This window comes from Colossoma macropomum, unplaced genomic scaffold (assembly GCF_904425465.1).
Source record: "Colossoma macropomum unplaced genomic scaffold, Colossoma_macropomum, whole genome shotgun sequence".
NCBI classification, from domain to species: Eukaryota; Metazoa; Chordata; class Actinopteri; order Characiformes; family Serrasalmidae; genus Colossoma; species Colossoma macropomum.
Window position 1 is genome coordinate 5,054,539 of NW_023494793.1, and position 13,740 is coordinate 5,068,278.

The following is a 13,740-nucleotide window of genomic DNA, read 5'->3' on the forward strand; positions in this document are numbered from 1 at the left end:
ACAGACTGTGCATGGAAAAAGACATACTGCACACGGCGTGATGTAGTGTAGCGTTTAGCTGCTAGTTAACTCTGCTCAACGTCCATTTTGGTAGTATGTTTAGAGGTTAACATGCAAAATCAACACACTGCATTAATTTAAAGGGACAAATGAATATTTGAGATGTAAACTGTCATTCAGACTGGTTTGATGTGAAATGGTAGAGAAGGGTCGCAATGTCTACACTTTAACTCCACTCTGTGTAGGGGTGGGCATTATGACAAGATGTTTTCGCTTTGTAAAGGTGTCCGAGCACAAAGACTGTGAAAACTAGACGTTTTAGGAGTGGTAAACAGATTTTATTAATGTGTGGTCGCACCATTTGACATTTTCAGGGTGACGATTCTGTTTAAAATGAATTTATACCATTATAAAAGCTATAAAACCAAACGTAACCACTTAAATCTAGTTGATACATCTAATATTTCTTCTGTTGAGATTGTTGCTATTTCATAGTAATCATTTACCATGCAGCTGCACTTTGTAGGTGTAAAATTACAGACTGCAACCCATCCATAGGTACAGACTGTGCATGGAAAAAGAGGAGCTATAAATACTTACTGCACACAGCATGATGTAGTGTAGCGTTTAGCTGCTAGTTAACTCTGCTCAACGTCCATTTTGGTAGTACGTTTAGATGTTAACATGCAAAATCCACACACTGCATTAATTTAAAGGGGTAAATGAATATTTGAGATGTAAACTGTCATTCAGACTGGTTTGATGTGAAATGGTAGAGAAGGGTCACAATGTCTACACTTTAACTCCACTTTAAATCCACTCTGTGTAGGGGTGGGCAATATGACAAGATGTTATCGACATCAGGAACAATTTCACACTACACTTTTCTGAGCACATCGTGGATATCACCAGTACTTAAAGAACACTTACTACGTTTCATTACAAAGTGAGCAAAATTAGGTCTGTTTAACTGGATTTAGGGCTGGATTTAATTGGATTTAGAGAAAAATCATTATATATGTAGTGATAATGAGTATTATTATTGTTTTTATAGTATTTTTATATGTGGCACTGGTTTGTCTATTCCAACTTGCTAAATCTTAACTAAATACTAAATATCGCTGTTGTCAGAAGAAAACCTCATATGTCCAAAATAGTAACTTTACAGGAGAAGGAAAAAACAAAGCCTACTTTTAATGTAAGTCAATGGAACCAGACATTTTTTCCAAGTAATTTTGGGCCATTTCTTCATCATGTCAAATTTACACACAATATAAAGGGTAACAGGCATTTTCACATTATGTCAAAAACTGAAAAACGTCAAAAATGGAGATATGAGGTTTTCTCCGAAAACAGCGATATGGTGATGCATAACATGTATCATGAAAATGTTTTGAAGTATCGTGATATTAAAATTTTGTGATATCGCGCACCCCAGCACGCTCTACACAATATCTTCCCTTTAAAACTCAACGGTGTTGTTCAGAGCTGTTAACTAGAAGTACATTATTGTTGGTTGTATGTTCAGCCTGCGTGATGGAATGGATGGCTGCCTTTGATGATTAACTTGTGGTTACCAAGGCTGTGGTTTCAGTTTCAGTTGAATGGACATTTGGTATTTGTAACTGACACTGGTTTTAAATGGGAATTCCCCTGATTTAACTTAGCGGTTGAGATGTAAACAAAGTCATTCAGAGCTGTTCAGTGTAAAGAGGTTGATTTCTTTACAGTGGTGGTGATGGGAACCAGGGTGTCACGATGTCTACAACACAAATATAGACCATTTTATTTAGTATTCAAAACCACCAGTGAACCTACAAGTTCCTTCTGAGTGCTAATATGTAATATTGATGATGGTAAAGTCAGAAATGACTTTTCTTCCAGGACTATTTTGCTGTACAACACCCTGCATGCACCTCTCTGCTATTGTTTTTCAAAAAATACAGGCCAATACCTCCTCAAAACTATCCTAAAACAGTGTCTCAGGCATCAGGCAGCATATTAGTAATCATTTCATGTAATAACTCTCTGTGAAGGAGCTTTTAGAGGCTTTAAACTCTTCAGACGTCTGGCTACTGTCATCACTGTTGACTGACTGGGCTACTTTCTCTAGAAGAAAGCATTTCACATCAAGCCACTCAGACAGGCTACACTCAGAAACTGTAAACCTACAAAGTCCAGATGACATTTTTGTGAGTCCAAGTCCATATTTTACTACTAAATAATTAAACAAATATATGACATTGATGACATTATTCCACAGTACATCCTTTATGTGAATACAAATTCAGTGCATTCATTTTTTAGTTGTTTTTATCTACCAAAGTCTAAAAATGTCAGGTGGTCAACCACACACACATATAAAGTAAAGTAATAAAAGGGCTAATTATGATTTTATGTTTCAAGTCACATCACAACTCAGCTCATTGGAAGATTTACCTCAAATATCATGCGGCACAACCGAGAGCAAAGGACTTTTATTCTGAAATGTTTTTAAGAAGGAGTGGGCAGGATATCGCAACACAAAGAAGACACCAAGTGACCTTCATAGTGCAATACCAATCAAAACCAGTCCACAAATAGTGAAAAAATGGTCATTTTTGAGTTTGTTTAGTTCACCAAGGCAGTTGGTGTGACCCCAGAATACCAGTGAACATGTTATTGTGTAATATAATGTTTATTCCTTTGAAAAACAAATGTATGCAAAAACATTAAACATACATAACAGGATAAAGGTTTGTATAGGTATCCAAGCACAAACACTGTAAAAACTAGACATTTTTAAGAGTGGTAAACAGCTTTTATTAACGTGTGGTCGCACCATTTGGCATTTTCTGGGTGATATTTCTATTTAAAATGAATTTATACCATTATAAAAGCTATGAAGCCAAACTTAACCACTTAAATCTAGTTGATACATCTAACATTTCTCATGCTGAGGTTGTTGTAAGCTTAATTTAAGATTATTTACTTCATTTCCAGACATTTTTACTTGTTTTAGGTAATTTAATTAAGCAAAATTATCTCACTATGTTGGCAGATAATTGTGCTTGTTTTAAGAAATCAGAAACCAGCTAAATTATCTGCCACTATAGTGAGATCATTAATAAAATCGAGGAAAAAAGTCTATAAATAAGCTAAATAATCTTATAATAAGTGCACAACCATCTCAAAATGGGAAACATTAGATATATTGACTAGATTTAAGATTCTTACAGATGCAAAAATGAACATTATATAATTGTTAATTCATTTTTTTTACCTAATAAACTGGCAACTCACATTTCTATTTACATTTCTATGTAAAGCTTGACTGCCTTTCACTCATAAGCCTCTGCTGTCGTTTCTTCTCAGGATGAGAACATCATGAGCTCCATGCAGCTCTTTGAGAATGTGATATAGAGCCGCACCAGTAAAAATGAACACTCTTCTGAATTGAACACTCCTTCTCAGCCTTTCCTCTCCACAAGCCTCCAGCCTCCAGCACCCTGTCTAGCATAGAGCATTGCACTCCAGCCTGCTGCACTCCAATAGAGCCGTGTAGAGTAGCACACAGGGGTTAGTTCGGGTCGGGAGGGGGACTCTTTTTACTGCACAGCAACAAGAACGTGAAAAAAAAAAGCAAAGGAAGAGGAACGAACAGCTTGAATCTGTGCAGCCTTCAACCTCTGGCTGAAGAGTTGGTGGAGCTGACCTCTGACCGTTTCTGCAGCTCCCTCAACACCACCAGCCAGCCTGGATCGGCCTTGACCGAGTATCTTCCTGTTCATCTGAAGCCTTTGCCCTTACATACGCCCCGGTCTGAGTCCATGGACCGCTGTAGTTCCACGAGGAACATTTAGGGGCGATACAGACTCAAAGAAGAAGCGAGGGGATGGACTATATTCACCAAAAAAAAGACAATAAGACAAAAACACAACACTGAACGTAAGCATGCTCATCCAAAAAATGTGTGATTTTCGTGGTTTGCTTGCACTGAGAATGACAAAAGTTGTACATTTTCCTCCTTTCGTGGGCCAGTAGATTCTCCCAGAGACTACACGTAGACTAAGGGGACTCGTATGTGTAGCGTGAAATAGTGTAACATATCATTTACAAGCTCTGCTCCAATCTTTATTGCACTGAAGGTGAACAAAGCAGTCTAGAGTGCTGTGTTGGGTCAAGCACTGGTGAAAAAAGAACCTGTGCTGTATTTTAAGGAACGTGTTTATTTGTGCATCCGCTGTCATATTCTGATGAAATGCAGGGCGTTGTTTTGGCAGGGTAAGCCAGCATTGTGGGAAATGTGGTTTACAAGTTGGTGACACTTTATTTGGATAATCTGGTTTAGATGCTTTGTAGATTCTTAATTTACTGAGCTACATTCAAGTAAATATCTGCTAAATTGACCATCATTTAACTCTAAACCTGCTCTAATCCTAACCCCAACCTTAACCTCAACCCAAAACCTAAACCCAGCCCTAAACCTGGTCAAAATCCGAGTTTCAACGTATAGTTTTTTAACAGTTTGAACGCCTGTAAATAATCTATAGGGGGCTAAAGTGGGCTATCCAAATAAAGTGAGACCCATATGTTAATTTTCAAAGTTATGATTTTCATGTGCTGCATTGAGAAAATTTTCTTCCTTACTTTCTTAAATAATCACATAAAAGGGCGACTTCAGTGGTGAGAAAGTCAAAATATGTCCCCTCAATGAAATTCTAATTCCTGACCAGTACAGTTACACAAGCAGTTATATAAAAATGTAAATGTGTTCATATTATTTATTTAGTGTTTATTTGATAAAGAATAATGCAATCTTATGTTGAGATGATGAATAAAGAATGCACTCCTCTCGTTCAGCCTGATGGTCACTGTGGATCATGTCACAGCAATAGAATTCAGAATTATTTCAGAATTCTGTTTCTGTGGATTTTGCTATGACAACTAAGGGCGAATCTTAGTGAACACCACAGATATACATACCTAGACGTCGCGTTGTCCGTTGTTCTCTATCTGAGGCAACACGTGTGCACGTCCGCCATGTTGGAGAGGTCAAGATCCGCTTGTGAACAAATTCAATTGTACTGAGAGACGAAGAGTCTCAGGATTAAATCAGCCACATCTTCATTATTACTCAACCGATTTTCACCAAATCTGTTTTGTTATAATCCTCAGACACAGATTAATCCAGGCTGCATGGAGCTGATCTCGGTAGCTTTTTTATCTTTAATAACTGATCATGATAATTAGCCGTCCGGACCAGCAGGAAAGTATTCAGTCTGCACTTGACGTTAGTTTAGCACGATAAACACAATCAGACACATCAGCAAGTCCATCAATGTATGAATCACTTCTAATCTTAATGCACATAAAAATAAAATAAACACCCCAAAACACAGTAAGAAGGACGAAGCTAAAGTCGGCTTCTTATTCGCCAGCTTCTTGTTCGAGTTTTCCCGTTCCACCTTAAACGATGCAGCTTCAATGACTGAAAATTCGAACAAGATGCTGACTGATGCACCATTTAAGGTGGAACGGGAAAATCTGAACAAGAAGCTGGCGAATAAGAAGCCAACTTCAGGTTCATGTGAGAAGGTTCTAACATTAATCTATTATGAATACCTACATGGATTGAGGAATGCTATAACTTAGCTACAAAGCTTAAACTGTCACTGTAAATAAATAACTACTATATAAAGTTTAGATCCCCTGAATAGACTATTACATGAAATAAGCTTAATATAAAACCAGAGGAAAAACAATCACATCAACAGGTTCTCTGTGCCTCATTAACCACACGGCCATATCTACACAAACATCACACAAACATGAGGGTGGATCGCTGTGTTCCCTCCGTTATATAATCCTATCCCCTTTTCTGAGAGCAATATTCTTTAAATAGTGTAATTTTGGACAGAATCTTTCTTAAACTGCCGCTCTGCAATGGTACTGAATGCAGTCCAGCAGCGATGTTGACCTCCCCAAAATGGTGGCGCCATTGACGTGCCTGACTGGACCCAACGTGGCATCTAGGTATGTGTATCTAAGGTGAACACTTTGTTCTTCAAAAAAAAATGCTTCTGGAAGATCTCCAGGACCAGAGCTGAGCACCTCTGCTCTAGCTCTTCATTAGTGGTCAGCTTCTGACCACAGAGTCGGTCTTGGCTAGATATTTTTGGGTGGTGGGCTGACTCTCATCCTAGCTTAACCTTACCTACCATACCCATGTCTCTGCTGTGCTGAGAATGGACCGCCAATTATATCTGGTCAAGCGTGGCTCTGTGGTCAGAAACTGACCACATGATGAATGGGGAGGGAGGGTGATGAATTGTGCAGCAACAATTGGGCTACAGTCTATAACTGTACACCTCTAAAATAAACCACTAAGGTAGGTGGAACTCCTACAGTGAGTGGAAGAATAAGGTAAGTGTTTCCAATAAAGTGGCCAGTGTGTGGAAGTAGAAGGTAGGTGTTTCTACTAAAGTGGCCAGTGAGCAAAATTACAAGGTAGGTGTTTCCAGTAAAGTGGCCAGTGAGTGGGCGTATAAGGTAGGTGTTTCCAGTAAAGTGGCCAGTAAAAGGTGTATAAGGTGTCCTAATTAGGTGGACTGCTGTATGAAAAAACCCTTTTCCATTCCAAGTGGTTCCTTCAAATTCTGAAAGAGTTCTCCATGGCTTGTAGAAGCAGATCAAGTCAAAGCTTCAACCCAGGCATTACAACCCTAACTATTCACGAATTTCTGCTCTGTTTATAAGGCAGAAAAAGTGCAGTGCAGCACCCATAACCACAGGGCTGCTGATGCAATGGTTTGGTAAAGCCATTATGCTGACTATGTCATCATTGTTCCTGTTCACTATCACTGAGCCATTTTACAAGCCAATTAGCTCCACTCTGTCTCTCTTCTGCTCTCCTTCTTTTATCTGTCCCCTTTCCAAGCTGTCCATTTATAACTCTGTCCTACAGTTTTCTTTTTTCCTTTCTCCTGTTATTGTGTGATCCATGGATGTTGATGTTATGCAAACACTCCACATGTATTTTCAAGAATAGCCACTTGAGGGAGACCTGATTGCATCACAGGCCCCAAATCTGAAGCCTGTAATCTGCTGAATTATCCCTTCACATAATGAGGTTATGTTCCTGCACTGCTCACACCCCCCACACTGACCTGCAGTGACAGACCATCCATTTAATGCTGTTGTTATCATGCCGTTGTTGACTTACCCTCAACATTTCCCCTTGAGAGAATCCCCGATGCCACCTTAGGAGCAGTTCCATGACTGAATTAGCTCAAATGAAGTTTGTTATAAGGCTTTTAGGAGGAGGGAGAGAATAATTCTATGTAAATGTGAACTTAATGCAGCAAAACGTGCCAATGATCTGATGGTGGACAAAGCTGTTTATCAGTCAGAACAATAAAATACTTCAAAATCCGTGCTGGAAAAACAGAACAGACAACACACTGATCTAAACTGTCCTGCTGAAAACTGACCAATGATTAAAACCTAATGGCTTTGCTTTACAATACGAATTGGCTGAATGGTTTCCAACAGTTCAGATCCTTTACGTTGTGATATCAACCCATTAAAAAAGCCAAAACACGTTACAAAACTATCAGGAACCAAAAGAAACACTTAGCAATTTCTATGTTTTTTTTAGCAGGGTGCTTTACGGTGGTCCGGTGCTGATTTAGCATAAAGGTGCATGTATGCTGGTTTTTCTAGCAGGTGGGCTACTTCATATTTGTAAAACTATAATATTAAATTCTTACACTCAAACTGAGTTTTATGAAGCAAACAGCACCATTAATTATTCATGAATTAGTGATGTATCTTCTACTTTTCTCCGCTAGCTTGCTAGCTAGCAAGATAAGGGCTACAGCTAGCAACAACAACAAAAGATGAAAAACACACAAAAACGCCAGGGCAAAGGAATTATTCATAAAGTTTATGAAGTTTATGTTTTACACTCAGAATTTTCAAAACATTCTTTGCATTATGACATTAGCTTAGCTAGCCAATTAGCTCACCTATCTTAGCCTAGCCTGAAGCCTAGCTTTCTACTCTAAAGCTAATGTAAAAAGCCAGAGAAATGTCCTTGTTAAACCCTTTGAAACTGACTTGATGTGACCACCAGACATTAGTTCTCTCAAAAACTTTGTTATTTGCCTGTAAATGTCTATATATGTCTATAAAAACGTGTCTATACTGATGAAAATGCCTTTTTTGTCTAATCTGGGCTGTTTGATAGCACATTCTTCCCCATTAGTGGGTTATTTTGTTAGCTATAGGCCCATTTTTTCAGTGGTGGACGAAGAACATAAATCATGTGCTTGAGTTGAAGTAGAGTTAAAATATTACTCCAGTAAAAGTAGAAGTCCTCGAAAGTATCGAAAGTAAAAGTACTAAAAGATTCATTATGACTTTAATGTCCTATTACCATTTTTGTAACAAGACTCTGCTTCATTAACTCACTTTAGGTGAAAATACTCAGTGTCACTCTTGGTAAACCAGTCTTTTAACAGAATGTCATTAATTAGTGATGCTGATGTCTATTAAAATTATCATAAGCACAAAACACTGAAGGTAAACAGTTTCCATCAGGTAGAACTGAGTGGCTCTGAAATCACTTTTTACAAACAAGCAAAGTTTCAGTTTAAGATTTATTTGAACTTAGTTCCAAGTTTAAGTTTAATAAAAACTTTAAACTCAGATTCACAAATGAGTTTCCTTTACTAAACTGCATCTGTAGGTCTCTGTTCATAAACATAAACTAGCCAAAATGAATTTACTATAAAATGAAATGTTTGTATAAATTCAGAATAAAGACACGTCAGTCACAACTGCATATGAGTACATATTTCTATATTGTGGTCTGTTTACACAAAGTTAGGTTAGTTCATCATTTATGTTGAACAGACACTCCCAAAATTTTACACTGCTGCACTGATGTTGAACCGTGTGCTTGGACTGGGTCGGTATGTCTAACAGGTCAAAACAAGCTCAAAACAAAGTGACCGCTGTGCCCTGATTGGTGTTCTTGCTTTACACTTCCTTCGTTTTGACATGTTACGTTTTTATGCACACATAAACCAAAAGGAACAACAGATTTCTCATAATGTAGTGGAGTAAAAAGTGAGATATTAGACTTTGAAATGTAGTGGAGTGAAAGTAAAAAGTCGCCCAAAATGGAAAAACTTCAGTAAAGTACAGATACACGAAAAACTACTTAAGTACAGAAACTAATTACATTTACTTCGTTACTGTCCACCACTGACTGAATGAACGTGTTCTCTAGAAAAATGAATGAATTCCCTCTTGTAATGTAGAAGCTTCTGAGCCATGATGTGAGGTTAGCAAAGTCATGTTACAACACTATTAAAATGCAGAGAGTGCTAATAATTGAATGATAAACCCTCTGGAGCTCGAATGAGTTAATGATATATGGAGGGACTAAACCTGTATCTCCACTTTTGTGGGGTTTGTTATATATTTTAACAGAATTTGAAAATGCCAGATGCCCTTTGCATTGTTGTAAGATTAGACAGTAGAAATGGCTCTGAATTACTTGGAAAAATGTCTTCTCCCATTATCTAGCGTCCATGGTTTGGATAGGCCCAGCATTTTGCTAAATAAGGCTGAAGGATAAAGTGCATTAGCCTCTAAACTGTTGCCTTTGCCGCAGATGGTTGTGTAAGCTGGGCTGCTGGGAAACAGATTGCGCTCTGAAGAGGATTATTCTCCTCTCATTCATTCATCCATTCACCTAGACGGTCTGCTCTTTCCAGCTGTTGCATCATTTCCGGTGCACATTCATTCTGAATGAAGACGGATGGCTTTGCTCCTGAGCTTGACTCATGCATCCTTTCGCCCTGAGGCTGGGTTGTGATATCGATCTAAAACACTAAAGATCTCAATCTGCTCTGCTACATCAGAGGCCGCTAGCATTAACGTCATCTGTTAAAGCAATAGCTCAGTTTCCTCTCTTACCCCAAACATAGCTGAACAGTCAAGACGTGTTTGGTGTTTACAGTTTGCTTCTTTAGCTTTGCAGTAGAGCGGCGAGGCTAGTGTAGCTGAGAAGAATGGAAGCTTATCTACATTGATTGACAGCATAAAACATACTAACAACTACATCAAGTTGTTCATTAATCTCTAACAGTCTTGCTTGTGTGGTTTCTGACACTGTATGAGGGTCATTCTACAGAAACGTCCACTTTTCTATGTATCCATAGGTGTCCCTGGTGTTACCAGTCCTCATTGGTGTTACATATAAGAAAGGTAACACCAGAGTAGCACAGTGAGTACACCAGGACAGTAACACCAGAGACAGTAACACCAGAGACAGTAACACCAGTGACAGTACCACCAGAGACGGTAACACCAGAGACGGTAACACCAGTGACAGTAACACCAGAGACGGTAACACCAGTGACAGTAACACTAGGGCTGCTACAGAGCATCAAACCACATGTTGTCAATCATGGAATATCCACTAAAATATATAATTCAATCCATTTGTATTCTATTTTTTCACAATTACCTAAGAATAAAGTAGTCCTCATTGGTGTTACATGTAAGAAAGGTAACACCAGAGACAGTAACACCAGTGACAGTAACACCAGAGACAGTAACACCAGAGACAGTAACACCAGTGACAGTAACACCAGTGACAGTAAGACCAGTGATGTTTTAATAAAAAAAAATGTATTTTACAAAATGGCTGCTACAGAGCATCAAACAACATGTTGTCCATCATGGAATATCCACTAAAATATATAATTCAATCCATTTATATTCAATTTTTTTTTTACAATTACCTAAGAATAAAGTCGGTCACACCAGTGACGTCAGCTAAAAGCTTCATATGAAATCATGAGCTAAATGGGAAAATTTCTGATAACTGAAAGACTCAGTGGACTCACCATGTGCTTTTCTTCATAGATCCTCAGAAAATAGGTAAAAGGAAGTCAAGTGATGTCATCAGTGTGACTTTTATTTCAAAATAAGAGATTTTTTGTTACGCGGTAACACCAGTGACACGACTCCTGGGGACAACAACTTTCATTATATACTTTATAATATTTATTTGCCATTTGTTTTCTTTATGTCATTTAATTTATATATTCCATAGTCGTGTATAGATTATTGTAGTAAAAATTGCAGAAATATGTATTTTTTTCTTCAAAATATGGCCTCAGCCTTCACACATGACTGTGAGGACGAGCTCTTCTGTGGTGCTTACAATTCTATATGCTTGATTTAAAAACCAATATTGCTAAATTGAGGCTGAAGAAGGTGTAATTGTTAAAATTACTTATTGCTGTATTTTAAAATCTGAATAAATTGTAACCCAAACTTGTTTTTAAGTGTAATATATCTCTAAACGCTAGGCACACAAAAATGGACGTTTCTGTAGAATGACCCATGACACACAGTTTTCTTTAAACATGGACAAAAGTATGGACGAAGTTCAGATTTAAGATGGCGGCTAATGTTTTTACCTATCCCTGCTGAAAAAATCGAACCTGTTGGTGTTGCTTTCTAATGGGAATTGGCTCAATGGTCACCATTAGAGACCACCTTAAGGAAACCACCTGTCAAAACAGTAGCATCCTTTACACTGTGATATTAACCCATCAGGAAACACACAACACCATTAACATTACTACTGGACACCACAAGACACCAACAGGCCTCTATGCAGGGATGTAACATGTTTATGTCCATTTGTATAGATATCAGTATTAGATACAGTGTCAGGGACCACATAAGCAAGTCTATAGGAGTTTGCATAGTAATTCAACACAGCTTGAGGCCTGTATGTGATGATGTAGGTTAATTAGTGGAGTAGCTGCCATCATTCCTTAGCTATAAGGCCTTGTAGCTCCAGTATAAAGCTAAAGAAACGAACCTCACACTAAACCTGCCTTAACTGATCGGCTACACTTGGGTCAAAGGCAGTAACTGTGTAAATGAGATTTTTCCAAGCGTAGTCCTTTAAGACATTACCTGCTCTGTGAGCCTAGTGGTTTATGACTCTGTTACGCAGACAAACTGTGTGCCATGACTCACCTTCTTAATCTCTTAATAGATGGTAAATGTCATGAAGGTGCGTCATGACTGCTGAATCAGTACAGTGGGTTCTATTTATTCCCCCAGAGTATCAGTGTGACCAAAGACTGTGTGGTCAATGGGGGCAAATGTCAGCAATTATGTGCCAAAGTTACTGAAAAACATCCATCTCTGGTTTCAGAAGCCGAGAAAATGGCAATAACATGCTTGCATAAGTACAAGTATGCTTGTTTAATAATATGTTTATGAGAGAGATTGGTTACAGTGTGACAGCAAGTCGGTGTTGTTTGTTCTCGTCTGGCCCTCTTCAGCTGTTTTTACAAGATTAAAGTCAACCTGAAATTAAAAAGGACCTTTTTGCCTTGTTATGTCTCTGACCATATTAAAGGAATACTTTGGCAAAAAAATCTAATTTAACACTTTTCCACTTATCCCAGACGCAATGGAGACATGTTTGGCGTCCAAATTTTGCTTCTTTAGTTTAGCGCTGGTGCTTCAAGGCTAACAACAACTGGAAGTCAATAGTCACCGAAATACTTTCCGTAAACACAGTGCCAAAACTTCTCTCAAATTTCTCAAACCACATCCGTGTCTTCATTAAAGTTATTCAGACTTGATTTAGGCCCAATCCTATTTCACCCCTCGCCCCTACCACTTAGCCCTTAGCCCTCCATTTTGCATGTTTGTGCCTAGGGGTAGGGTGTCCCGATTTTTGATGAGATGGAGGGTATGACTGATATGAACGCCTCAGTCATCAGAACTGCTGCACTATTTAAAGTGGAACGGGAAAATTCGAATAAGAAGCTTCGTCTTCGACTTCAGCTTTATATCACTAAAGAATCAGGGGTGGGTGATAATAAATAATTGCCCCCCTCTTTGAAGGCATATGATTCCCTAAATGTAACTAAAGCCCAACAGTGAGGAGCTGAACTTTACCCTCCTCTGCTGTCACTGCAAACTGACAGGGTCGCCTACAGAGCAGCGCTGGTAGCTCTTAATGAAGTAATGCTCTTTTTATTTGAGGGTCCCATTTCACAGGGAAGATTTCAACCACTACACCTTTTAACTCAGTTCCAGGGGGCAAGGAAACACTTGAAAACAAGGTGTAGGGGTAAAAATAAGAAATGGGTTTGGGCCTTAGAATAGTTGCCCGCAGCATTCTACACAAACTTCTTCATGAAGTTGTGTCTATTTTTATAGTTCACAGGAAGTCCTACACTGTCCTGAACCACATCAGCAAGTCTGCATGACCTTATTGAAGAGAAGCTGAGTGAGAAAGAGAATGTTTTGGGGAGGTATTTACAGAAAAGATTTAGGTGGCTATTGACTTCTATTTGTTAGCAACATTAGCTTCATAGCTCCAGTGCAAAATTAAGCAAAAATTGGACGGAAAACACATCTTGGCTGGTCGACTGTATCTGGGGGAAGTGGAAAGAAAATTGATTTTACCAAACCATTCCTTTAAAGTACGATCTGTCATATCTAAACGTAATGAATTTTGCCAAATCTCTAAAATATCTTGTGTTTTTTTGATTATATCACTTATATATTTATAACACAAGACAAAACGAGAGCATCATTGTGAAACAGAATGCAGCACCATAATCGCTTCATGTCGATTACCTTCTTATCGTAATTGTTGGAAACCAAAATCATAACTGTAAATTAAATTTGATTAATCACCCA

At 38.3% G+C, this 13,740-nt stretch overlaps 1 protein-coding gene across 1 annotated transcript in view; it reads left to right on the plus strand.

Moving 5' to 3' along the window:
* Positions 1-4,841, plus strand: part of kcnip3a (Kv channel interacting protein 3a, calsenilin) — a 106,436-nt gene extending 101,595 nt beyond the window's left edge. Inside the window, exon 10 of the mRNA XM_036578263.1 lies at positions 3,355-4,841. Coding sequence (XP_036434156.1) covers positions 3,355-3,402 — 48 coding nt within the window. The 3' untranslated portion in view covers positions 3,403-4,841. The remainder of the gene's footprint in view (positions 1-3,354) is intronic.
* The last annotated feature ends 8,899 nt before the right edge of the window (positions 4,842-13,740 follow it).